The 26,976-nt window shown below is 45.5% G+C and overlaps 1 protein-coding gene across 3 annotated transcripts in view; it reads left to right on the top strand.

The window, feature by feature from the left end:
- The window catches only part of NCALD (neurocalcin delta), a 60,333-nt gene extending 34,004 nt beyond the window's left edge, over window positions 1–26,329 (top strand). For 2 of the 3 annotated variants that reach the window (XM_054192584.1, XM_054192583.1), the window contains exons 2-4: window positions 8,969–9,365; window positions 16,200–16,305; window positions 16,601–26,329. In XM_054192584.1, coding sequence (XP_054048559.1) covers window positions 8,988–9,365; window positions 16,200–16,305; window positions 16,601–16,698 — 582 coding nt within the window. In that variant the 5' untranslated portion in view covers window positions 8,969–8,987 and the 3' untranslated portion in view covers window positions 16,699–26,329. The remainder of the gene's footprint in view (window positions 1–8,968; window positions 9,366–16,199; window positions 16,306–16,600) is intronic. The other variant, XM_054192585.1, reaches the window with a different exon arrangement.
- The last annotated feature ends 647 nt before the right edge of the window (window positions 26,330–26,976 follow it).

Here is a 26,976-nt window from a genome sequence, read left to right on the forward strand (position 1 = left end):
TGTCTTTTAATGGTGTGAGTTCTTAAAGAATGAGGAAGAAATGAAATAGTGAGACGCTTTGGGAGTCCGGGAAGAGGGCTTAACCAAATCTGTGTGAGTTTTCCCCCTCTTGTCTGGTTTCTGTTTTCTTTTTTATTTCCTTTTTTCTCACTAAGCAGGGAAAATGTTACTTTCAAGCTGCTCTGGGTGGGTGAAGCCTTTGCTGGTCAGCCCTGGGGAATGACTGACCAACAGCATTATTTTTCCCCCTGCTGGTAGGGTGGTGGTCTTCTGCATCGCCTCCCAAAGCACTTGGGACAAAGCCCAGGGCGCTGAGCAAGGCTGGAGGTCCAGACTCCCCTCTGCGTGCACAGGGGAGCACAGGGCCCCCGTTTACACCCACTTACACCTTGGGGGGGTCACTGGAGGATTCGGGAACATCCATTGCTTTATGTGCAGCTCTAGTAGTCCCTTTTCTGGCCATCTTCACTGCCTGTCTGCCCCTTCGTGGAGGCGGAGGTTATACCTTAATTGAGCAGAAAACCTTCCTGAAGATGCTTATGTGCACTCTGTCTGAAATGGCAGAGATTTTGTGCTAAGGTGAGAGACCTCCACCTCCCCCATGTAACGGCTGTTCTCCCAATGTAGCAGCAATCACCGGCAGCTTAAGAACATACCTGGTAATGTCCCTACGCAATCAAAATCTGGTGGGTGGAGATGGAGCGAACAGAATCCATTATAAAAGCAAATACAGAGAAACTTCTCTTTGATGGATACATGTACACCGGGTTTCAATTAAGACCTGTTTCACAGACAAGCTCTGAGTCCTAAATGCAAGGCTTTATGATGGAAAGAACGACCGACTGCAAATGCGAGAGGAGTCACTGCACGATATGCCGTGCTCTACAAACCCATGTAACGTACTCTTTTCTCCCAGCTCCCAATATTAGAAATACTCACGCCTAGTCATTTATCCCGTACCACACACTCAACCTTACAGGAAACTCTTTGGGAACAGAGACCTTCGCTGGAAGCTCCAGTGATGCTGAAGCTGAGGCAGAGGTGGGGGTGGGGGGGTGAGGGCACCATCCTTATTGCTGCTTGAGGCCGAAACATCGTCTTACTGGTCTAAAAACAATTCCAGCCAAGACTGTGGACATTGCTGAGAGTAACGTGATAAGGACTAGGCTGTTATCTAGCTAACCCACCGATGCAGAGGACCCTGGCAGTAAAACAGTAGCATTTATAGACAGGGGCACTGCCTTTCTGCCGCTTCCCCCTCCTCCACCCCCACGCCAGCCCTCATTGCTAAAATGCACAAAGGAATTGCGATAAAGAGAAACGGGAGACAACATGGAGCAGCTGTAGCATTTCTCTGCCAGGGTAAATCTGAAGGGATAAGAGCCTGGGCTTTTGATGTTCGATAGCCGTAAGTGTCTCCAAGTTTGAAACACATGAACTCTGTGCAGCTGCTCCGGCTTGGACTGCCCACCTCAAGTAAAGCACAGTGCTATAAAGGTTTTACTTTTATTTCTTGTTGTGAGTTTCTCTTGGGGGCTGTATCAGGAAAGCACGGAACAAGTACTGTCAAAGGAGCAATTAGGGGCACCTTTCATAGGGGAAAGATCCCCAGTAAGGGGGCTGGAGGAGCAGCAAGATGACACAAAATGGTAGCTTGCAGCAGTGAAAACATCAGAATCCTGGAATCAGACTCGGGGCCTAATACAAAATGAGTGAACTTGAGTGTGACAAACAGGTTATGAAATACCAATGGGTAACTGGGCAGCACATGTGTCCCCTATCCCTTCTATTGACAAATAAAGCATAAATACTGAATGATGATCCCATCCACACCTTTTCCTCGTCTTTTTTCTTCTTCATTTCTGCATTATTCTTCCTTCCTGTTCTTCAATGTCTGCTACAGTTTTAGCCAGAAGTTTTACTCTGTGGTATGTGTTTCAGGCCTTGGATACTTGTTACACTGCACTGCAAATCTGTTTACTGCTGTTCCTTGTGAATATTCATAAGAGAGTGTCAGATTTTTTTAATGAGTCTTGCTCATGAATTTTATCCATTTTTTTGCTGTTTGCCAATATAAGCAGAAAAATTGAGGATGGCAAGGTTCAGAATTTTACTCTGCATGTATTTGTTTCTTTCCTAAGTCCCTTTGTGATTTTTAATAAGTTTGGTTTTCTTTCAAAAATATGTTCCGATATGCTCTTTCTAAAAAAATTAAACAAAAGCCTTTCTTGGCAAGCATTGCCACACTGGTTTCTCAAATGAACATGTGAAAACAAACCAGAAATGGCCAGAAGGAAAAAAAGTGGCTGCTTCCAAGAACCTGTGGGGTAGTTTTCTGTAGAACCAAGAAGAAAAATCTCCTAACCAGGTAGTTATTCTTTCCAGCACTGCTGCTGCTCTAACAAAAAGCGCTATGTCCCACGAGTGGGATCCTGCGCTGACACTGAAATTTCCAACTGGAAGGTGGAGAGCAGCGCTGGAGGTGGCTCTGAGGTTGTGAGCATCAGAAGAGCAAAATGAGAGCAGCGCAAAAGGAGGGCACTCTGCCCGACCTGCTCGTCGTGAGCTCGGTGGGCGATTACGGGGTTTCCCTGGGCTGGGGCACCGCAGAGGTCACCAAACACACATTCCTCAGTCCCACTGGAGAGCTACAAGGTGAAAAACAGTGTGCCACCCACATTTACTGTCAGGTTTTCATTCATGATCAGGGCATGGCAGCACTGGTGTTCCAGCCACAGGGAAACAGTATACACAGATGGGAAGAAAATGTGCCATTTCAGATAGCTGCTGCTTTGAACCATTTCATTACATAGCTGGTACGGCAGTTAGCCCTATTACAGCCTGAAGGAATAACTGACCTTATGAAGGAAACTTGGCTTTTATACCAGAAAGTGTTCATCAAGGCCTTGACTTTTGTAAATGCACATACCTTCCTCCATTCTGCAAGGGTGCAGACAAAGAGGAATCAGAGATGCATCTGGAAAGGTGTGTACATTGGATCACAAATGACAGCAGAATTTGCAGAGACTGCCACATGTTCTAATTGGTGAACTGCTGTAATTGGTGAACTGGCTTTTGGTATCTGAAGCTTTACCAAGCAATTTTTACACTGAAAGTGTTATAAAGCATTGGAACAGGCTGCCCAGGGAAGTGGTTGAGGCACCATCCCTGGAGGTATTTAAAAGACGGGTAGACATACTGCTTAGAGATACGGTTAATGATGGTTTTTGTCAGAGTTAGGTTGATGGTTGGACTAGATGATCTGAAAGGTCCCTTCCAACCTAGGCCATTCTATGATTCTACAGTAGCTGGTAAAGAGAAGCAATAGCTTTTACTGTGAAGAGTGTTGAGAACATGGCAAAATTTTGGCCTGGAAGCACTGGGGACACAAGCCTAGCCAAGTCCCATGCTCTGAGATGCGCTGTAGTCTCCCCCTGAATCCCCCTCTTATCACAGGGTAAGGGGATGCCATGCTGCAAGGTTTGGTCAACCAGAGGTTTGGTGACCAGAACAGAGCAGCACACCTTTTTTGAGCTTGTGACAGAGCGGAGTTGCCCAGTGACAGGCAGAAACGTAACTGGAAGGAGGGCGGAAAGTGATGGCAGGAGAATTTAGCTTGTGGGAGCCCTATGCACTGTACTGTGGAGGCTGGTGTGCAGTGACAGCTGGTGACTATTGGTGGGTAGGACATGAAAGAAGGTGAGATCCTTGCCAAATCCAGATGTGTAGACAGCTTGAGAGATAGATGGTGTATACGAGTCCACTTGTCGCACGTCCAGGTTTTTGTGATGATCAGCAGCTACTCTGGAGGAAAAACGACAGCAGTGGTGGTGAGTGGAGAACCACAGGGGCTGCAGAAAGCCCTCCTACCACAGACAAGCCATGAGGCATTGCCCCAGGGGACTGACTCATCCTGCAGCGCTGCTTCCTGAGACTGCCAGGGAGCAGCGCTGGTTCAGAGTGCTGCTGTTGTCCTGCTCAGTCTTTGACTCATTCCAGCAGTTGTCAGGAACTTCTTCAGCTGCTCATCAAAGATTGAAATCCCATGGTTGCTATTCTTAGGGAAATTCCTGAATTATGGGTTAGAAATATGAAAGACAGCATTGCCCCCGTAAGTGGATTATTTCTTGGAAACAGGTCAGACCATGTGTGTAAGAAACCAAGAAACAGCAGTTTTTGAAGACGAACAATAATGAGGTGGCTTATCCCTGTTTTCTCTAATATTCCAGAGCCATATTATTAGTCAAGTAAGCCGGTACTGGTACATCCATCATCCAGCTGTCTCTCAACTATGCTGGAGAAGTGTCCTGCTCAGTTTAGGGGTGTGTTACCAAAACTTTCTCCATTCATGTCCCAGAATTACCTCTGCATGCACCCTGTGGCTTTAGGACTGTATAAACGGGCTGTGTAAAAGGCTTCCTGCATTGTCCAGCATTATGTTTCTGCCACTGAGTGATTTTTCCCTAAAGCTCATGGTATTTTTATCTAGCACTTTCTAATTTTAACTTGCGGAATAGTGCTGAAGTCACAAAACGGAGCTTTCACTGCTTCTTTCTGAAAAGTTTTCTGCCTTCGTTTTTACACAGTTGATCTCTGTAGCCACACCTGTGGTGTGATTTGGCTTGCTAACCCCCCTGGAAATATATCAGACAGGATTTGCCTCCAAACTGATTCTTGACACCTTTCAGGTGCTTTGTACCCTGTTAGCTACAACATACCTAATATTCTAAATTCTCCATTTTTAGAGCAACACTTTCCCCTGGACAAGTGTCCTTTCTACTTTTTTCTCAGCAGTGGCCTTTCCTCCAGGTTTAAGCCTATATCAAAATTAAGATGTCTAGTGTCTTCAGCAGACTGAGCTCAACCAAAAAAGAAAAAAAAAGGGTTGTCTTTATAAGATGGTTGTGAAGTCTGAAGAGCAACAGCATTGTTAGAAATGTGCTGCTAGCACTTGCTTATTGTAGCAAACAAAAAAAAAATTGACTTATTCTAAGGAAATGTGTTTAGATGCTTGCATTGCATTCACACGGCGATGAATTACCTGCATTCTCTTGGCTGCTGCAGCTTCCCAGCTCCTGCGAGGCCATTGCCTAAGTGGGCAATATATTTGCCCTACCCTGAGGTTTCAGATCAAGGTAACAACTGCATGTGAGCAGCAGCAAACTGCTGACAAGAGACAGGCGGTGGAGTAAGTGTTCATTGCCTTTCTGTCCAGCCAGTTCTCCTCTTTGAGGAGAAGTCTATAACAGCATCGATGTCCTGTCTGCACACAATATACTGCACTGCAGGGAAAGTCAGTTGGTGTGGCGTCAGTCACTACTTTGCTTATTTATTCTCTTAGATGCTGAATTGTCACAGCCTGTTGTCTGTCAAAAAGCTCTGTCTTCAGTCTCGTCTTAAAAACTCCACACCTAGACCTAGGTATTTACTTTATGGAGCAGTGCCTATGACATTTCCTACAATAATCAGTGAACAGAGATTCTTTCCATAGCAACCACACAGCAGTGATGCTTTTCTTTCTGATCTTCTGCAGTTGTTGGCTGAAATGGTATCATCAACCTTTCATTTATTCTTTTACCATACAATATTGCCTTCAGAATTAAGACCTTAGTATTTTTGTGTGTCACGTTGTCCCATATAGGAAGTCATTCATATATATTATGTCTAACATCACTTTATCGGAGGAAAAGATTGTAGAAATGCAATTCAACATAATCATTAAACACTTAAATTTTCTTTGTTTTGTGTAACTACAACATCCATTTCTCAGTATGACCAACACTTTACTTTGCCACTGTGACTGCTGTCCAATATTTACTTGCTGTATTTTTAGCATTTTATCATTTATTATGAATTTGAAACATCTACAGAGGTCATAAAGTGTGAAAAAATGCCGAAAATCAGATCCAGTTTTATTTCATTCTGTGCGTCTATTGCTGTCATTGTTAGCTGACAGTCTCTTAGCTCACTGTACTCTGCCCATAATCTAATCTATCCTGAAGAGGCGGACAGCAGAGTATGAAGTGATTATAAGGATCTTCAAGTGTCTTCAAGGATTTTCTGTACTTGGACTGCAAAAGCATTTTGATGTGTTGTTGATAGAATGGGCACAATAAATCCCATCGTTACGGTTCCTAGAACACCACCTATTAATAAGGAACAATCTGGAGGGCAAAGAACATGATACAAATTCATCACAAGTGGACTCAGAAATAATCCTACTGGTTTTGACTGCGTTGCCTGGCATCACAGCGGCTCTGAATTTCAACCCCTTGCTGCAAGTCACATATGGTTAGTTCTCCTTCTGTGCCTGGAGAACACAGATTTTTCTCATTGTGATGTTTTGCTCCTACCAATGCAATGCAGTGCATCCTGCTATTCTGTATTTTTTATTATTTGGTAAAAATATATTGCACCTGCAGCTGTGTGCAGCTATAAAGGCATCATTTTTTGTACTGAATCAGGTTCTTGTCGGCTTGAAGGCCACTGCCTGCATGTTACCTCACTATTCTATTTTCCAAAAGACCCTGGACTGGAATTGTACAAGCCAAGTTTTGCGTTTTCAAATGTTTGAGATATTAAAGAGCAGCAAGGGATTATATCGCTAATGCCAGCTCACTCCTATCGCAGCTGGCTTGCACATTAGTCAGAGATCTTCCCTTTCTACTCTAATGGTCTGAGAAGTGTTCAGCCCCTAACTGTGGGCGTGGGTAGCTGCTACCTACTCTGGGGATTTTACTGGTTTGTTTTTCATTAAACTAGTGCCGCTCTAAACTAAGCCTGGCCACTTCATTTGTCCAGTTGCTTTTCCATCCTGCTGTCAGACCCTGCTCGTGTTGTTTTGCCTGACATAAACCCGTCTGGCTGCCCTAATGTAATCCGTTCACTCAGCTAATTCCCGGGTTGTTTATTATGGACCCCATCCAACACCCACTGAAGGCAATGCAACCTTCAGCTGCCTCGGCAGCTGTTGGACCAGGCCTACAAAACAGGGACTTTTTTTCCAACTTTCAGGATATTAAGAGCTTGGATTACTTAAAAACTGCACAGTATGTTTAGATCAGGAGGAAAGGAGGAAAGTCAATAGAAAAAATTACCCTTGATGGGGTGTCTTCCGCTTTCCAACTGTTTTGGAGGCACTTTGGAAGAAAAGACATCATTTGGATCAAGGTAGTCACCCAGGTGCCTGAAATAGTCAGGAGATGAAGAGGCTCCCATCGGGCAGGACTCCTCACCCCCTTTCAGCCCTCTCTGTGAACAGGGGAGCCTGTTCTCCATCAGCTGTGTAGGCAATGAGTTTAGACTAGGCATCTAGTTACCAGACAGACGTCAGTGGATCCTGTGGAGACACAGCAAGATCTAGGATGCATCCCACCACCACTTTATCCTTGAGAAATAAAGCTTTTTGGTCATTCTTGTCCAAGAACACAGGAGATTAAGGAGTCAGTCTCTAGCTGCCTTGGGGAGTTCAAATTCACCTTGGGGAGAAGGGGACTTCCCACCACAGGAAACAATTAGCATCAACCCGGGGGAGCCTTAATTTCTTCTTCCCAGTGCAAAATAGAAGAGACAGTAAATTAGCTTCAAATGGTGGTACATTTCTCACTAGCTGCTTCTGACATGTAATGACGCTGTATTATTCTTCGTTTTTAAAAAGTATTATCTTGGTCTGGAAAGGACATTTTATTGAATGCTCATTAGCCACTCCAGACATCGTTCATAAATACATCTCTCTGGCCCAGAGACTCCATTCTGACAACAGTGTAGGAGTTCTATATGAATTATTTTGCAATTCTACTTAAGTTATCCGTACATCAGATTTTCGTTGTGACTGTCATTCATGTGGCAAATTCTCAGGCAGGTTTCTGTCGATAGAGAACAGCTTCCCACAATTCAAGGTATAATGCTAAGCTTCCAGTAAAACTGATGATGTTTCCTTTTGGAGCCAACACAGTCAGGCTCCAAAACTTAAAACCCAAAGGGCATCAGTCATTAGTGAATCTGCTGCATAATGCGATATGTAGAAACTTGCCTTAAATAAAATATAATTAAGGTGATTTAACCTTATTAAGATTTAACCTTATTAACCTTAAGAAGCTGTATCCAATGATATTTCTTAATGGTTAATTTAAGGGAAATGAATTTCCAATTTGTTGTCAGGGTACTTTTTTTTTTCCTCCTTTTTTTTTAAAGAGGTTTTTTGCAAAGAGCTGTGACCACCCAGATTACTGTTACTTAGTAATAGATCCAATTTCTGACTACAAGGAGAATTAAAAAACACAGTAATAGTTTGGGGTGGGGGAATCCACCATTGATAACATCTTTTCAGATTTCATTTGCATTTTGAACTAAAATGGGAATTGGTCCATGACAAACAAGATGCAAATTCTGAGTTGCTCTGTTTGATTCTGGCTGTAAAGATGTATCTAGAAGGGCTTTGGAGCTCCTGGTTTTAGTGTACACTGCAGATGCGCCTTGATCCCATTTTGGAGCAAGCCCAAGTGAACACAGCCCTTTGTAGCAACCTGGTTTCCACCAGAGGTATGAAAAAATGTATCTCATTGAGGTCAAGTCCTTGAGACAGTTGGGTGACTGGGATGGAGAGCATGCTGCAAGACGCAGCTACTGGTCAGCTACATCTCACAACGTCCATTGCTTATCTCCTGATTTCAAAGGCAAAGTAGGACGGCAGTAAATTCAACATAATTACAGTTCTCCAGACTGTGAAAAGACAACGTAATTAACACATAGATTAGGCTTGTTAATTTTTTCAGAGTATACTTGTAGTAGTGCACACTGCCCCGAAGTTTCAATTGACTCCTAAGAGTGAAGTGTCATCAGAAAACTCACAATCCAGCACAGTGCTCTTCTACAGTCTCCAAGCTAATAGATTTTAAGTAGTGATAATAATAATAATAATAATAATAATAGTAATAATAATTCATTTGTGTTTGTTTTTCCTCTGCAGTTAATATTTTGACACCAGTATGGGAAAGCAAAACAGCAAACTACGCCCTGAAGTCATGCAAGATTTGCTAGAAAGTACAGACTTTACAGAACATGAGATCCAGGAGTGGTACAAAGGCTTCTTGAGAGACTGTCCAAGTGGACATTTATCTATGGAGGAGTTTAAAAAAATATATGGGAACTTTTTCCCTTATGGGGACGCTTCTAAGTTTGCGGAACATGTATTCCGCACTTTTGACGCCAACGGAGACGGAACAATAGATTTCAGAGAATTCATCATAGCCTTGAGTGTAACGTCAAGAGGTAAACTGGAGCAAAAGCTGAAGTGGGCATTCAGCATGTATGACCTCGATGGGAACGGCTACATCAGTAAGTCAGAGATGCTGGAAATCGTGCAGGTATGTGCTGCTCAGAGGCACCCCTTGGCTTCCCTCCTTCCAAGCAAATTATGTTGCAATGAGACCCTGAATTAAAAACTCTGGCAGCATTTGGGGGTTTATGTTCTTGGTTCTTGAAGATAAAATGTTATTTCATTTGGAAAAGACCATATCACAATTCAAACTACAGCACTTGATACCCATTGCAAGTTTTTCCTGAGCAACACGCTGCATGGGAAGGTCTCCTTTGGGAGTTCTGTCGGGCAGGAGCACAGCAACTAACCTTCTGATAAATGTGATTCTGTCTTCTGGGAAAGCACTGTCAATTAATTACAGTTGGACCAACTAGGTATCTTAGATCAACCAGGTAGTGCACTTTTAAGGAAGGCAGGCTCCCTCCAGAATAACAAACAAATCATGTTGTTATGGGGAACCAGCTCATGTATTTTAAATTTAGGGTTTTTTCAATTCCAGCAAGGTCTGCATACTTAGTATCATACTAGCTGTCTTCATATTAAGTTGCCAGTACAGATAAACCTTATCTGGGCAGACAAAGATTCCATACACAGCTTCTTTGGATGCATTTTCATGTGGTGTTAGTAGCAGTCCCACCTCACTTTGGCTTCCTCCAACATGTTTTTACCCTTGAGGCACATCACTCTACTGAAAGCTTTAAAACATTTTTGATACGGGGGTATATTTACACAGCTTGAGCCTGTATAATGCAGCACTGTTTAAAAAAAAAAAAAAAAAAAAAAAAGCCTGTTATCAAGATCCTTTCTTTCCATGGAAATTTTGAAATGCTAACTATGTGCTGTATTATTCAGATTTATATTTGTGCTGGAAATCAAGGGAAAGGAATGCACACAAATTACAGGCTGTGATGGCAAACTGCATGTATGAAGTCAGCCTAACGCGTGGTGCCCTTGTCTTTCCACCAGGGCTCTTCTCATGCCCTCCGGACAGTCACTAACACCAGCACTTCCAGTGCTTCAGCAAGACCAGATACAAAGCTCAGCGGTAAATGTAGGGCTGTTGTGTCGTCTTTCACTAATTCTGTTTTGTGTTCCTCTGTCTGAGTTAAAGAGCAGGATTGCATTCAGACGCGGAGACCTCCCTGTCTCCGTGCCATGACAAACCCCACGGAATATTTGCATTAGAAGATACTCTGTTCCTTACATATCTTCCTCTCCCCCGGGCAGGGTAAACGGGCTATCAATTATTGTTTTCTTAGCTGTATTTCTCCTCATGAGAAAACAAAGACTGTTCCGAAAGAACTAACAAAGTACAACGCAAACATAAGGAGCCAAACCCGAGCAAGCGCCTGCTCCTCAGGAGGAGGAGAGGCCCCCGGGACCCCGTGCTGCTGTCGAGGAGCCTGGGAAGGCCTCAGTGCTGAACAGACCGACCCCCCCTGACCAGAAGTTTTACAAACATGGAGAATGATGCCACAAATGTGTTCATGTCAAATAGAATTAAGATGTCAGTGGCTACCCCAGATCTGCTCGCCAGCACGATTGGAGGCTGAAGTGCTCTGCCTCCTCTTCGCAGTCCTGCTGGTACCAAATCCTAGCATTGCCCTTTACAACCATGATGCTGTCGTCAAACGGAACTGCAGCTTAGGGATCCGTGCAGGGCGGCATTCTGCCAACTTGTGCCTCCAACCCAGAGTGGCACTCGGCCTGCGTACAGCCCTCAGCCTGGCACTCCAGCCCTCCACTTCTTGGGAGATTCGGCTCCCACCTCTTTCCAGATCACGCCTGGAACTCCACTGAGTGATGCTTTCTCTCATTTGCTCTCACCCCACGTTTTGAGGGACCACACAAAAATTGATTATAGAAGTAAATAGCCCAATCAGCCTGAGAAAGAGTCATTTCCGCACCGTGGACCACTGGTGGTTTTACAGTCAGGAATGCCGCCCTTTCTGTGATGGAGCTTCCCATGAGACAATGTGCTTGTAGATATCGCCTTGTTCTCTTCTTCTGGTTTCTTGTGGTCACAGTGCTCTCCCTGAATAACATGTGTCACCCCTAGCTCCTCCCGGTGGAGTAGGATTTGGTGTGTAGTCTCTGGAAGCGTGTTCGGCTGATATGTGAAAATGAAGTAGATGAGCACATTTTCTTGCTTCGTTGAAAGATTCCTTTGATGTGGAGTGATTAGACTCATAAAAAAACAGCTAACAACTATCACTTTCATTTACGAAAGATGATTATTTTTTAATATGGAAAGACAGGATTCTGTATCAAATGTCTTCCTGGGGGCCCTCAGCCGTCACAGTCATTCTGATAGTGAAAAACAGAAGTCTGTAATATCTCTGATATATGTCTCAGAGGAACCTATTACAAATCCCTTATCTAGCATACATTTGCATATTGATATAGCAGGATTTATTATGTTTTTATCGGGATTTTTGCATGAGACAATACGTCAAAATGAACACTAAAAGAAAGACCAAAAAAACTCCAAAAACCCAAAAGTCTTAGTTTCATATAAAAATACTGCCCCTATTACTGTGGGATTACTGTATCTTAAATAACACAGGGGCAAGGCACACTTTTCTTCTTTTTCAGTCTGCTTTTCTTTGTGCCGTGAAAGTCCTTTCTCCATAGTGATTTTCACGGTTATGCTGATGGTTATACTCGCATTTCCTTTCTCATGCACTGGCCTAATCTAACAGGGTTGCAGGCAATGCGGGCACTGCACTCTCGGTCAACATTGCAAGAAGGTGCTTGTGGTAACAGCGTTGGCAGCAGCAGAACTTGAACAGCAGAGCTACTGGTCAAGATGGCTCATGTCCCACGGGAGCCCTCGTAACTGGCCAGCTGCCAAAGAGATGAACGTGAATGGTCCATAACAGCTTTTTAAAGCCTGTTTTCTCTGCAAAGTGATGGGCTAGAGGGCAAAGCGCCTGCATTCCCTTAAGCTCTATTTACCGTAGTGCTGTTAACCATGTACGCATAGTCCATCGCACATTCACCGCGCCTGCCCATGAACGTCCTGTAGACAAGTCTCCAAAAAGCCCTGCTTAGAAACACACATGAGCCCGCCGCATGGAGCTGGCTGCACAGTTTAGAGGCTTCCATAACTTGAAGGACTTCAGTGGTGAACTGGCAATTGCAAAGCCTAATGAAAGAAGGTCCATGGGATACTGCTACACCTACCAGGCACAGCACATCTGCAAAGTAGTGTGGGAAGATGTTTCATAGCCTGCCCTGTTGACAGACCATCACAGATCCTCTCAGATTCTCCTGCTCTAGAAATGCTTTTCATATCTCACATATGTTTACCTATAATCTAAATAGCCCAGTCCACTCAAAAATAGCTGAGAACCAGCTAGAAGGTCTGTGTTTGTTCCCCTTGCTGAAATGGGACATATTTGGTGAGAGTCTCTTAAAATAAGACTTCAAATAAGACATAGAAACCTTGTTCTAAGGGTATATTTTTTTAACTGTGTGGAGTCATAAGACATGTTAAGAATAAGGTATCTTAAGAATACTGAGCCAAGAGATGAGAATAACACCTCCACTTTAATACAACTAGAGCTCTTGGGTTTCACTTGCTGGGCTAGCTCATTTGTAAGCCAGGAAGAAACAGAAGCTGATATGGAAAGAAGCAGAAGCCGATATAGCTCTCAGTAAAGACAGTGTCAAAAATCCCCATGGGATTGAGAGGAAAGAAATTTTTTCAGGCTGGTTATTCACTTCATGAGATCTTTAGCTGTCAAAATTTATTTCAACAGAGTAAAAAGGATTGCCTCAAAATTTGTGCTGTCATTGCTCCCTTCACAGTAAGGAGCTCTTTGACACTTTGCCAAATATAGGAGGAAAGTGCATCCCTCACCAGGGTTTCTGGCCCGAGTGCAGCAGCGGCAGCCAGCAGCAGCGCCCAAAACCTGTGTGAATGGGCAAAGGGGTGAAATTTGCCCTAAATCAGACATCGCTGATCTGCTCATCCACAGGCAGGTGTAAAGTCAAAGGGGAGAGCTCTGGGGGGAACCAGCCAGTTCAGATGAAGCCGGAGCCTGTGCTCGCTCCAGTGATGCACACAGGGCTCTGGAGGCACAATTTCTTGGTGGTGTTCGGGGCACCAGGGAGCTGTAAGGAGCCCTCCTGACACAAGTTGATCTGCGAAGGCTGCCCTGACTCGGGTGGCTGCTGATAGATAACCACCTCCAAACCTTCTCCTGCTGAGTGCCACTGATGGCTTTCAGCCCAAGTGGTGTGGGGCCGAGGAGTTGTACTCCACGTGGAGTGGAGCCCCAGCAGCCTTTTGGTCCCAGGTTACAGCCCAGGGTTAGTACAGCCCAGCTCCACCTAACTATTGCATGAAACCAGCTTCCTTTGAACGTTTGCTCTTTCAAACATGCAATAAAGAGCTCTGTGTAGCTGCGCTGAATTAATATGGGGCAAGTCTCAAGATTCTTAATCAGCTTTCGCTGGCTTTTACTTTGGGAAAACTTCCCACTGAACTTCTGAGTAAGGACATAAGAATTTGTCCAGAGTAACCATTTTCAGCATGAAAGGAACGCTTACTATGTTATTCCCATCTGGCTTTCCTAGAATATCTCATCTGTTATTCCCTTCACACGCCTCTGTGAAAAGGACCCTGTAGGATGAAGTCATCTTGAAGTGCTTTTTTTTTTTTTTGTGCTAAAAATCTGCATATTCTTACTATGGCCACTTTGATCAGAGTAAACACACCTGCACTCCCGGTCCGGGGCATTCCTCCCACACTTTCAATACAGATTCTCTGCTTTGCCATCCTCTCACCCAGAGTGAGGGAACGACCCCTCCACCTCTCTTCCTACCCCAGACAAAAGCCAGACAGCTTAAGATGCTTAAACATTGGCAGATTTATAAGCCTCATCTTTGCTCTGACCTCCGCAAGTCTTGCATGCTGATGAGGATGAGGAAGGTGTAAATTCTTACTGTCCACCCTCTCTTTTTTCTTTTTCTTACTCTATTCCCTCCTTCCCCCGGCTCCCTCATTGGTATGTTCATGCGCTTGCATGTTCATCCCTTCTTCTGTTCTCCTGGTTACCAGAGGATCAGGTTGTGTGGACAGCATCCCTGCCTGTACGGAGGCTCTGCCCAATGCTCTGCCACCCCAATCATCTCAGGAGTCTTTGGGCATTCCTGCAGTGCAAATCATGGTGACAATGATTAAAAGGGTGCCCACCCCTTTTCCATTCAGCCAGCAGCTGTTCATGCTGAAATGTTCTCCTCTGTTCCCCTGTTCGGGTCCATAGCCAGGGTTACAGACTTACCGGACGGCAGACCAGGAAATCCGCGGCCACGGTGTTGGTGACATAACTGAGGGAGCAGATGTTTGACTGCGCAGAGCATAAGCGATGGATAATTAATTAAACACACAAATGCCTTTCTCAGGGTGTAACTCTTTGAGTTATTTAAAATCCAGGAGATGTGAAAAGTGAGCTGCTGACAGAGAAGAAATCCGCAAGATGGCCGAGGAAGCGGGTGTTCCCTAGTCTGAGTGTAAAATGTCTGTGCTGCTTAGCGGCATCCTCCAGCTGGTGAATCTGCGCCGTCACGTCCCTTGGGGACCCTGGGCCAGATGATGGGAGCATGCTAGACAGAGTGCCTTCGGGAATGGGAAAAGGGGAGAGGGGAGATCCAGTGAGCGATCTTGGGCTTGCGCCAAGGACCCCCCTCCCAGAACAGGAGGAAGCAGAGAACAAATAGCTAAAGCAATCACATCTGCACCGAGTTATCAACTGACCACTGCAGACACTGTGTTGGGGGGGAAACAAGAATTTGAATCTGTGGAAGAAAGCCATCTGCATCTACAGAGCAGGGCTGGAGGGCAGAGTGACCGCCCCGTGCAGCGCCTGCCAGCCAGAGGCCAACAAGCCGCAAAGGGAGGCAGAAGAAGCTGGTCAGGCCAGGGCAACGCTGCCTTGGGCGGGGATGTGCTGCCTCTCCAAATGGCTGGGAAGGTCCCCCGAGGCCACCACCCCGCAGCCGTCTGGCTGACACTGCTCTCCCAGCTGTGTGGCACCGTAAAGATATTGGGCACACAAAATACTTGTTTACTGGCACTGCATGCTCACATTTGCAGGCAACGTTCGGGTAACCAGTTCAGAGACAACTACTCATCCTTGTTTTAAAATTAACATTACCTCTCTTTCAGGGGTGGCTAATACCACACGTGACTAATGGATTTATCTGTGCAGAGAATAGTGATGGGTGGCACCAGTGCTGTGTGGGACCAGAACATCTGCTCTCTGTGGAACGAATTGTGAATGGGGTTTTTTAGCTGTGTACACACACCAATCCCCAAGGAAAAGGACACTGTGTTGCTGGTCAAGTCTTCATTATCCATGAGACATGGCAAATGCCAGGAGAAAGTCACTGCCCTCCCCGCGGGCAGGATGCTGACCAAGCGGGGAGAGAAAGGAGATGGGGGAAGCAAAGGCAGGGGGTGAGGATGGAGCCTGAGTGGCTGAAGCATGGAGGCACACCACAGCGTGGGACAAGACCTCAGTGGTCTACCATTTCCCCAGGCACCAGGAGCTGCCAGGGCCTAACACGCTGTACAAGGGATAAATTCATCTGAAGACTGTTTTAATAAGGAAAAATGTAACCTCGGTCCAAACCCAGATTGTGTTCGACCGTGACTAAATAAGGAAACACAGTATTTCATAAATGAGCATCCCACTGAAGAGGGCAGCTGCATGCACTGGTGCCACCCGACTCCCTTCATCATCCGGACAGCAGGTCCCAGCTGATGTTCCTGGGATATTTTCTGCCTATTTCTGTCACCAGCAGATAATCATACCCCTGCATTAAGATAATACATTTCTTACCAGCTCTTTGCTCCTGTCATATCACACAGGCAATCTATAAGATGGTTTCTTCTGTAATGAAGATGCCAGAAGATGAGTCAACACCAGAGAAGAGGACAGAGAAGATCTTCCGCCAGATGGACACCAACCGTGATGGTAGGCACCCTCCAGCTGCTGGGGTGGACACCTCTGCCCCCATGCTGAGTGGCTGGGGTGTCCCGCCCACATGGGGTGACCCATCAAACCCACCACTTCTCCTTCACCCGCCCAGGCAAAGCCACCACCGTCCACAGCCAGTGGGGTGCAGGCGTGCAGGGCTTTGCCTTGTGGGGTTGCTTTCCCAGGGGTTTTCCTTGGGCTTCCCCAGCTTCATTCCACCACGTTTGTCCAGAGGCTTGGCAGGTGTGCTGTGACCCACCATGTGTGCTAAGCAAATGTGTTTCTTTTCTAGGAAAGCTCTCTCTGGAAGAGTTCATCCGAGGCGCCAAGAGCGATCCATCCATAGTCCGTCTCCTGCAGTGTGATCCCAGCAGCGCCGGGCAATTCTGAACCCATTCTTTGGATGAATTATGTATCTGCTTTTTTTTTTTCCTTGCCAAACAACATTCATGGTAGTGTTGCCTCTGTATGGCCAATTATGCCTTCTTTTGTGGCATCTTATAGCTTCTTTTGTTGTGGATTAATTATAAGAATGCTGAATTGCTCTTAACAATTTGTCCAGAGCACGGGCAGTACTGTTTTAAACAGATATTGTGGTGTTATCATTGTTTTAAAGATTTCATTTTGTTTTTTGTTTTAATGTGTCTGTTATGGAAAGTACGCGTTGAGAAGGAGGAAACCAACAACAAAACCCTTGGCAGCAAGACACACTGACAGATTTTTAGATTGCTGCTTTAGTAGCTGAGTATTCACCCGCAGGACCTGAAAGTGTAGTAGAGATTGAACTAAAGGGGTTGTGATGGGTGGGGTAGGATTCACCTGGAACCTCCTCTCCTGTCCGGGAGGCACCAGTTAAGGTCAAAGACAGGATCGGGAAGAAGTACAAAAGTGCAAAACGGGTGCGGGGTGCATCGTCCGCACCCCTGCTCCTATGCCTCATTGTTTCAATGCTGTGAACATTTTCCAGGTTGTGAAGGAGAAGGGAAAAAACAAAGATGGACAGTTTTTCCTAGGTTTACAGTGGTTGATTTCACATGGCTTTATCTGAAAATTCAGCAATTTGCAACCCTGACCCCCAAATCCACAACTGACGATACCTCTTGCCGTTTGGGATCAGCAAAGGCAGACACAGCTAGGGGAAACTGGGTCTTGACAATGAATTTAAGGGAGATACATGTTGAATGTGAAATTTTCAGGTTAGTAGTAAAGCAGTTTCTACTAAGGAGAGTGGGCATTCACGTGAGGAACTCACGGACACACAGCTCCAGCTGAGGCACATCTGCTGTTCTGAATGCTCTTACGTAGTATGAAGTTTTGGGGGTGTTTTTGTCTCTCTCCATGTAGCTAATGGAGTTTCTGAGCCTGCCCTTAGGGGAAGGTTGTCATCAAAACTTGTTTTAAACATAAAATTGTAGCATTTATATTTCATTTATTTTAGTAAAGTTCAAAAAATCTGTACTGAAACGAGGAAATGGTACGCTTTATGGTATATTTATATATATAAAAAATTAAAACAAAAAAAAAGATCAGCTCTTGAGAGAAATGTTGAATGTTTATCTTCTCACCTAGATGCAGGAGTTCTGAAATTTGCTGCTGCAAAACTTCATCCTTTGGTCAAAGTTGCTGTATGCAAAGCCAGTAGACGTTCGTGGGATTTCTTAGGGACTTTACAAGCGCTGCTGCAACAGAAAAGCTTTAGCAACAGGAGGCATTATGCTGACTAAATTGGCATTAATCTGTCATTAGCTAAAGTCTGCTCTGTGATCCCGTTGGAGAGGTACCCATGTAGGCAGTGCACAGCGCTGGGAATTCGTGAGCTTGTTAGAGTAACCTTTGTCTGACAGGCAAGGTTGGCGGTTTGTCAAGTGACCTTGTAGATGCTAATCCCCAGTAGCCTTAATTTAAAATAAACTAAGTAAAATAAGTCTGCTTGGCAAAAGATGATTAGCTAAGTACTAATTAGAAGTCATGAAAAAATAGCCGAGTACAAATAATTTTTTTTGTAGAACACTATCTAGCATGTACAGTAACTGAGAGAAAAAATCCTAGACTTAATTTTCCATACCACTTGCTTTGCCAGGTGTGAAGTGCGGAGCATATTAAAATAAAATAAAAATAAATTGAAAATAACATTGCTAATCAGTTGTACTAAAATTATTATGAGTAGCTAATTACACTCAGTAAATCTCTTCAGGCACATACCTTTGTCTCAAATGATTGCAGAAATCCAGTTGATGATATATTCCCATTATATTAACCAAAATACCGAGCAGAGGTGCGGAGGGGAAAGTGAGACAGCAAAAAAGACCCAACCAACAGACACAAAGAGATTTCAATACCTAGTGCTTTTAGCTGTTACAAGCATCACTAGTAAATTTTGCACCAATTCCTCCAGCTGATAGAAATGTTCTGTCTCTATTTCTCCTTAATCTTCATTAGACATCCTGTGCACAAATCTAAACCTTCAAAGGAGAGTCTGTGCCTACCTTCTTCAAGGTAATTTTCTGCTTTACCTGGAGAGGTTCTGGCCCTCTCTCCCATGTCCATCATCTCATGTATATTCAGGTCCACGTTCGCTCTCGGGTGCTTTGAGAGTTGTTTATCAGCAGGACGAGGCTGGCCAGGCTGCTGGGGATGGCAACAGGAAGGTCAGTGGACACGCACTAGTCAACACCCCCTTGGTCAGACAGGAACGAACAGTCCCACTGCCCCAGCCGCCCCCGGGGTGCCCCATCACCACCCCTGGGCGGGCAGGACGAGGTGACACTAGAGGAACCCTGCTGAACATCTAACCTACCGGCTCAGTGCAGGCACCCGCATCCAAAGCAGCCCAGCCCTACAGGAGCTGGCATTTACTGAAGGTGAACTTGGATACCTTCCCCAGTTCCATCTTCTTTTTAATGTGAAAGCAGTTGCATGTGACAGAAACTTTTAAAACCTTGCCTTCTATTGAAGCGACTGCATTCCATCTCTTTTTAGTTTTATAACATATTTCTGGCCCAGAACCTAATCTCTCAGTTTGTTTTTGCTCGGTAGTTTTAGGGCCAGGCTTGCTTCACGTGTCAATACTGTACCACACGTGTTTGAAAACAGAACTTGCGATATGACCCCAGGCCAGCGGAGATGTAATTCTTTCCACAGTTCACAAAATCTGGAAGAATAAGAATTAGCCCGCAGCTGCAGAGGAGGTAGCTGGAGATAAGACTATTGTATAAACATTTACAGAGTGAACTAAGGTTATTCTTTTACCTGACTACCACTGACGATTGGTATTGTTTTAAATTATTAACTATCCCTTTCTTTCTCTGCCTCTGCATGTACTTTAGAAGTGATCCATAGCTGGCGTTGTGGTAGGAGCATCTGCAGACCTCAGATCAGCAGGACAGCAGTGGAGTGCTGCGCCTCGGATTGGAATTTTCTGCTTTGCTGCCGTTGGCATTTGCAATCCTAACTGCCTTCATAAACCTTTTGAAGACAAAATGACCTCTCCTGTATAAAATAGCACAGCAAGTTAGACACTTTGAAGTGATCCATTAGCAATATTTCTGTACAGGATGGCAGACAGCATATACTATGTCACATCACCTCTTAGTTTTGTAGATGCATTCTCCAGTGTTCATTGCGTGTGAAAGAGGTACAACTCATGTGTTGTCCAAATGAATTAATGAGTGCATCCGGCATGTAGACTGAATCCATGGAAAATGCCAGTCCCATTTATCCAGCATTCCCAGTCAGCTTGCAAAACTCTGGGCCAGAAGAAGTGAAGCGAGGACCAAGGCTTGTGCCGTCTGCAGCAGCCTGTCATTGTTTTAGGGTGCTTTGGGAAGGCAAACAGGAACACAACCCTTGTAAAACCAGTGTAATTGTGGTTTTGTGAGCACTTATGGTTTGAGAGGGACTGAAGAAAGATCTATGTTTCAACATTATTTGAAGCCCTGTGAGTTGACAGCAGTGGAAGTTCCTGAGGCACACGGAGCTGTGGTCTTCCTCTTGCTGTGCTCAGGAGCCAGTAGGATTTTTACCTTATTGTTGGGGCATTTTGCCCTTTGTTTTTCTCTATTTTAAAGCATGACCTCCACATTTTCTAGACACTGCTGCTTAAAACAGTAAGCCAGAAGTATGTAACTTCTGTGGCTGGATGAGGTCTATGTGCAGAAGTATTGCACACTGGCACAAGAAGGGTTCACACATGACCAAGTCCCCACAGTTTAATAGCTCGCCCCTGGGGCTGAGCCCCTGGACTTCCCAGCATGTGCTCTCTTCACCGATGGCAAACGTGCAATAATGCGGCTTAGTTTAATTTTCTTTCACTGCAGACCAGGCTAAGTCGCATTTGCTGTGTGCTAGAAGCACACACATGGGCAGAAACCTCAGCACAGCTGACTCATGGAAACTTGTTGAACTGTGGTAACTTGACGTTGAGCCCTAATCCGCAGCCTAAGCCGAGCGAGAACATGGCCGTGGCCGTACGTCTCTCGGTACATGTGAACCAGGGAACACGGTGACAACTGGCAGGTCCCTGGGGACACGTGGCGGTGGGGAGGGAATCCCTTGCCTCAGAACGAGTGCCCTGAGCTCAGCTGTCTCCCTTGTTTTAAAACTCTCTCTTTTGTGGTTTTTTTTTAGCAACACAGGTGAAGATGCAACATGATAGCAATATAGCACGGTCAGGATAAAGGAGGCAACCTTCAAAAGAGTTTCCTTTTGAAGCCTAGCGTACGAGCGCCAAGCGAAACAAGCGGAGGGGAGGGCTGGCCCAGACCTCCCCCGAACACCCGCTACACCAGCACCTCCTCTTGTCTTTCTCACGGTGCTCCCTCGCTTCCCTGTGGTCAGATGGTCCTTGGGCTCAGGAATTAGGTGTCAGGCAACTGGTGCGAGACCAGTGGAGAAGAATATTTTACCTGCCCTTTGCACAAGCGTTCGGATGCACTCTTTGCTCTGTGTCTTTCTGAGCGGGATCTCACGTAGGAGCCCTAAAGTGAGGGGAAGGTGTTTTCCTTGGTATCGCGGGCAGAACTTGTGCTTAGAAATACAGAGAAACTTGGCAAGCATCAGACAGCCGAGCAATGCTGGGAGCTGCATGCGGAGGTTTCCATTGACTGTGCAGTAGACAGATAAGATACAAGGCAGCGATATGTCAGACTCGTGGTGCGATGTGCTCTGAGATAGGGCTAGACCAGAAACGGCACCTTCGAGCTGAGCAGCTCTGCCTGCTGCGCACTCAGTCAGAGGCGCTGGCAAAATACACTTTTAAATACCTTTAGCATGAATATGCAGCTGCAGAAGTAGAATAACTCTGCTCTTTCTTATATATAAGTAGCAGAGCCGTTCGCTATGCCCTGGTTAGAAGCCGAACAAACAGTTCCCAGGAAGAACATGTGGCATTCTTCAGTGTAACCGAGGGCAAAACGTTGCCTGCGGGAGCGTTCTTCCTGGTCGTGGCACACAAGAAGGGAAAGCTCCACCCAACTCTCAAAGCCCGGGTGCCATCCTGCAGCCTGGGGAAGGTGAGAAGAACAGCTACGTTTTAAGCACCCAGTGGGAAAAAGCAGCAGGGTTTGTAAATTGTCATTATCATGGCAGTGACACTAGAAATTGGGACCATCACTGAGGGGCTGCAGAAGCCTGTTAGGTGCCTCTGGCGTTTGGAGCAGTAGAACGATCGGTCAGATGCAAAGTCAATTTCCTTGTCCCTTGCAGAAACCATCCCTGTCTACCATGGGTGTCTCGGCTAGTAGCACCCCTTATTCCAGCCTGCTTCCAAATCTTCCGTACTGAGTTGTTTCGGGGAGGGGATTTTCACAGGAGAAGATATAAAGCTTTTCAGATATAGTCTCCATATCTTCACAAGTATGGACAGCTGGGAAGGCCAGATGTGAGGGCTTCTTGCAATGTACAGATTTGATTTCCCCATTACTCCCACAGGTCATAAGTGTTATTTTAATATGCATAGTTGGGATTAAGCTATCACGTGTAAAATGCTGACTAATGCACAATAAACGAGGCAAAAAAGAGCTTGAGTTGTAGTGAACAATGTGAAAAGACTAGAGAAATGAAAAACTGTACGAGACATCCCTGCCTTTAGTGCAGGGTCTGAACTCCCCCTTAACCACAGTCAGCACAGAATAACTCCTCTGCGACAGCCCGGTCTGGGGCTTGCTTCGTCCCCACGTCACCGTGTGCCGAGGCTAGGGACTCTGGGTCCTGCCACAGAGACGGTCATCTGAGCTTCTTCAGCCTGCTAAGTGCTTCCAAGATGCCGAAGCACACGATGGCCACCCTCTCCGTTGTGTTCTCTTGCTGTGCAGCTGAGAAGTGTCTTAGATCTTCCCTTCTTGCTCTGATCTTATACCAAAGATGTTCTCACCTTCCCAAGCGCTCAGGGTGTCCAGCTCTCCAAGGCTTTGCACCCACCTCTTGGTTGCCATCCCTTCCCTCTCTGTAAATGAGTAACAAACACCAGCCCTTGACATCTGGAGGAGCCAGGCTTAATGCACGTAGATGGAACATCTTCTGATTTGGTTCCCACCCTTTGGTCCTCCTGTGCGTACCTTGCCAACCACACTATTTATTTCCCATTGTTAAGTAATGGTAGTATTAAACATTTCAAGAACATGTTGAACCTCTGGAACAATGTGGTTTTCATTATCATGTGTGTGTTTGTTGATGCACTGCAGACTGAACCTGACCAGTGCTTGCTCTCCGCTCCCATGGTTTATTCCTTGGAGAGCTTGCTTCTTCCAGGCAGGAGCACTATCTTCCTATGCATCACCATCCAGCCTGCAGTGCCCTGATGCTGCCTGGAGCACCCAGATGCTGTCAACCAAGAGATAATTTTGGTGCAGTAATGTCAGGCGGAAACTCTTCCTGCCATCTGTCAGAAACACGTGTCAAGGGTGTGACCTCTGGTTTTGTCCTCCCTGGGGGCAGGGTGTTCAGCGGTATTCAGGGTCGGCCTCACGTTCCCCCACCAAACAGGATGATAGTGATTAGTAAACCCACCTGAGAAAATCCTCTTAAATTCTAAGCTTCATTTGCGCTGTCAATTGCTGCAGTCAGAGGGGAGACTAATGGGTCCGACACGGTTGTTTGGGGGAGAACTCTCAGTTCCTTGCCACCACCACTTTTTTATTTCCTGCCATTACCTTATTCCCATTTCCAGGGCAACCAAATAGTTTTTATTCACAACTGTGAGAAAAATAAAAAAAAAAAAACAAAACCAGAGTTTCAATCTGATAAGGATCTAAGGAAGCTCACTGAAGACATTGTGCTCCATGTTAGTCATATGAATGCTCTGCAAGATCATGTTTCTTTGGTATTTTCTGTTTGATTTCCTGATTCGTGTTTTAGTTGTGTTCATGATTTATTTATTTATTTTGGATGCCCTTAGATTCAGCCCTGCTGGTCGTTTAGCTCATGTGCTAACAGAAGTCTCAATTCTCCCAAGAGCAGAGCTGCCTGAGCAATTACTAGTGAGGTGGGCTCTCCGTGCCTAGTAAAAATGAAGTGCTTAATTACGTTAGGGGTTATTTTTGTCTGCACATTTGCTGCAAGGAGACAGGTTGAGCCGCATTTCAATATGCTCCCGCTTGCTCACTTCAATTCCGTCCAAGCAGTCTTGTAGTTTATATTTGTATATTCAGTTCTGTTTCGCTCTTGAACCTGAGGTGACCAATATTGGCCTCTTCTGACGGAACTGCTTGATACCTTTTGATTTTTAAATATTGACGAGTGAATGACACGATGAATGCAAAAGTAAATAGTTATATATTTGTTTGTGTAAATTTGGGCAGATATTTTTGATCCTGTAGAGACTAATAAATTGAGATAAACCATGGCCAAAAGCTGAATGGATCCAAGTGTCCGGTTCCCGTCTGAGTCCATGACCATTCCACAGGGAGACCTTTCCCATCTCTGCTCCCTCAGGCTGTTTCTACATTGCAGTGTAGAGTAGAGATACCAAATCTAACTTGAAATAAGCTACCACAGGCAGGCTAACTGCAGCAGCATGGAGTTCAGCATATCCTGTGTCTTGGCAAAATTAGATACCTCTCTAGATGAATGCTTTGTAAGCAAACCTACATATCCTAAGGAAGACTTTTACAACTCAGAAAGGAGGGACAACTATGAATTAAATGAATTTGGTCCGCATAGTTTTCTTATGGCTGTCTAGAATTGCTAGTGTCCTGCGTGTAGTTGCCTATAGCTATCGTGATGTGTTGATTTTTACCCCCCAATTCTGTTGTAAGCTCATCTGGTGATATTCTGAGTCTCCAGCCAGTTCTCAGCCAGGCAAAGCCCACGGAAAGGACATCTAGAGGAAGGCCGAGGGCAGCTCTCGGGGTCTGTCCCGGGGCTGTTGCACGCTTTGGGAGCACGTACCCGCAGAGCAACGCATTAGACCTACCCGGTAACATGGAAGTAGGTGATCAGGCCGTCGGAGGGGTCAGAGAATTTGGCGGAGGGTTGTGTATGTGTTTTGTGCCCCGCAGCACGCGCACCGTTCCCCCTGCTATTAACTTCCAGTTAGGACTTTTCTTGAACTCTTAGTGTCGGAGTAAAGTTTTCTTATGCTGATAACGTATTTGTATTATGCAACATACTCAGAAAAAAACCCAGAAGATTATCTCTCGATGGCTGTCCTCTCCTCTTGAGAAGCTGTTCTCTTCTGTACATATGATATGCAGAATGTATGGGAGTCTTACCAGTGTTGGTTTGCATTTTTAAGACTGTACTAATTAATGTGTGATACTATTGTGTTCTCGTAGTGGCATCTTTGATGTAAGATGTAAAAACTATTTAAAATGACTCTTTTTTTTTTTTTTTGTTATTGTTCAGCTTTTAGAGATAGCACCAAGGACTGCATGTTCACTAGAATCAGCCTTTTTCAAGGGCCGTCGTAGCTGCACACAGTTTCACCCGGGGCATCGTACCCGCAGTCTCGTTTTAATAGGGGTCAGTTTTGAGCGGAAACTTAATTCTTCCTGAAAAGTCTGGTTTTCTGTCTTTCCCTCTCTCAGACTCGAGCTTCCCCCTGCCACGCTGGGTGCCAGTGACGGCCCCTGGAGGGGACACGGCCGGGGGGTCCCCCTGGCAGCACCCGCCGGCCCCAGCCTCAGCCTTCCCTATCCTTGAGGAGGAACAAAAAACCCCACACGCTCGGTTTGCTGTGAGACCGCTGGCTATACCAGGACAAAACCAATGGGTTCACATTTTAAGACTGTTTGTGCAAGTGGCTTTAAAATTAATTCACTAAAATTCTGAGGGATTAAGCAATTAAGGAAAAGAAGAGCCTGAGCGGCAAGGTTGGGGTCACAATCTTATTGGAGTCTAATATAGCCAGAACCTGGGGTCAGTCCCTAAAAGACGGGACCATTTTGGGGGGGTGTCTACATCTCTTGCCGGGTTTGGAGGGGGAAGAGGGGCTCGGATCCAGCTTTTCAGGCAGGACTGACTTACTCAACGGATTGAGTCTGAGAGAGATGCTTCTCCAGATCGTGCCCTGGGCCAAAAGATAAGACATGCTGCAGCTTAGGAAGTTTTTTCTTTTGTTTTTTTCTTTTTCTTTTTAATAGAGAAAGCAGTTCAAACTGCACCTGGCAAAATGACTGACTTCAAAAGCATGTTTTTCCTTGTTATATAGACACTCACAAAACAGCATTGTGTGGTTAAAAAGGTGCATTTGTGATAGTTTCTTTTTCAGTGCCAAAATATATAAGCAGTATTGTTTGAAGGGAAATAAGAATTTTTTTACTGTATTGTTATTACTGTTGAACAAATATTGTTTTTAAATGTTAGATTTTGAAGACTTTTGTATTGTAAACTGTTTTGTGACATGGTGCTTTTTCATACTGGAATTACTGATTGCACCTGAATATGAATTATTTTGTTTTCTTATATAAATATGTAACCTTGAACAACCTTGATGAAAACCAATGTGTGGTGGATACCGACAGCTCAAACAAATTCTCCTACTGAAATCCCCTAAATGTTCTTTCCTACTAATAAATATCCTGCTGCAGCTAGCTACGATGTGCCATGTGCTCTTACTCCCTTCACGGCAGGGCCTTCAAGCCCCATGGTCTGGTGAGGAAATCTCGGAGAAGCCTTCGCCTGTTGCCCTCGCAGCCCCCGGCCCCTTCATCGCCGCGGGCAAAGGGGCGGCAGCCGAGCAAGCCAATTTGGAAGGCTTAGCGAGGGCTTAAGCCGTGCACAGGCACTGCGCCGGCACGTTGCAGCCATCCGGGCTCTCCGCTGCTAACACAGTTTTTCCTCCAGCAGCTAAAGCTGGCAGCCGGGCAGGGGGCGAGATAACACGGAGTGGTTTATAAAAGCCAAGGACAGCACAAGGCTGACAGCTCTGGTCCTCAGCTTGCTTGGCTGATGGAAGCTTTCCCTGCCGGAGGTAAATCCCTCTCCAGGTTTAGGGCGTTTTTTTATCCTCGACTGATTAGCACACCATGGGGGGCAGGACGTGGGGAGGGACCATGGGTCGGTAGGGTGGTAGCTGTGGTTAGCTGCTCTGAGACGTGGCTCATGGGGCTCCTGCCAGCCTCAGCTGGCTCTGGAGGGGGCTGGCTCCTGTGCACGCTCCCTAAGCTCCTCAAACTTTTACCTAGGTTAAATTTGGAGCTGGGATTAGCACCAGAGCGCTAAAAGTAGTTC

This window comes from Rissa tridactyla, chromosome 2, assembly GCF_028500815.1.
Source record: "Rissa tridactyla isolate bRisTri1 chromosome 2, bRisTri1.patW.cur.20221130, whole genome shotgun sequence".
NCBI classification, from domain to species: Eukaryota; Metazoa; Chordata; class Aves; order Charadriiformes; family Laridae; genus Rissa; species Rissa tridactyla.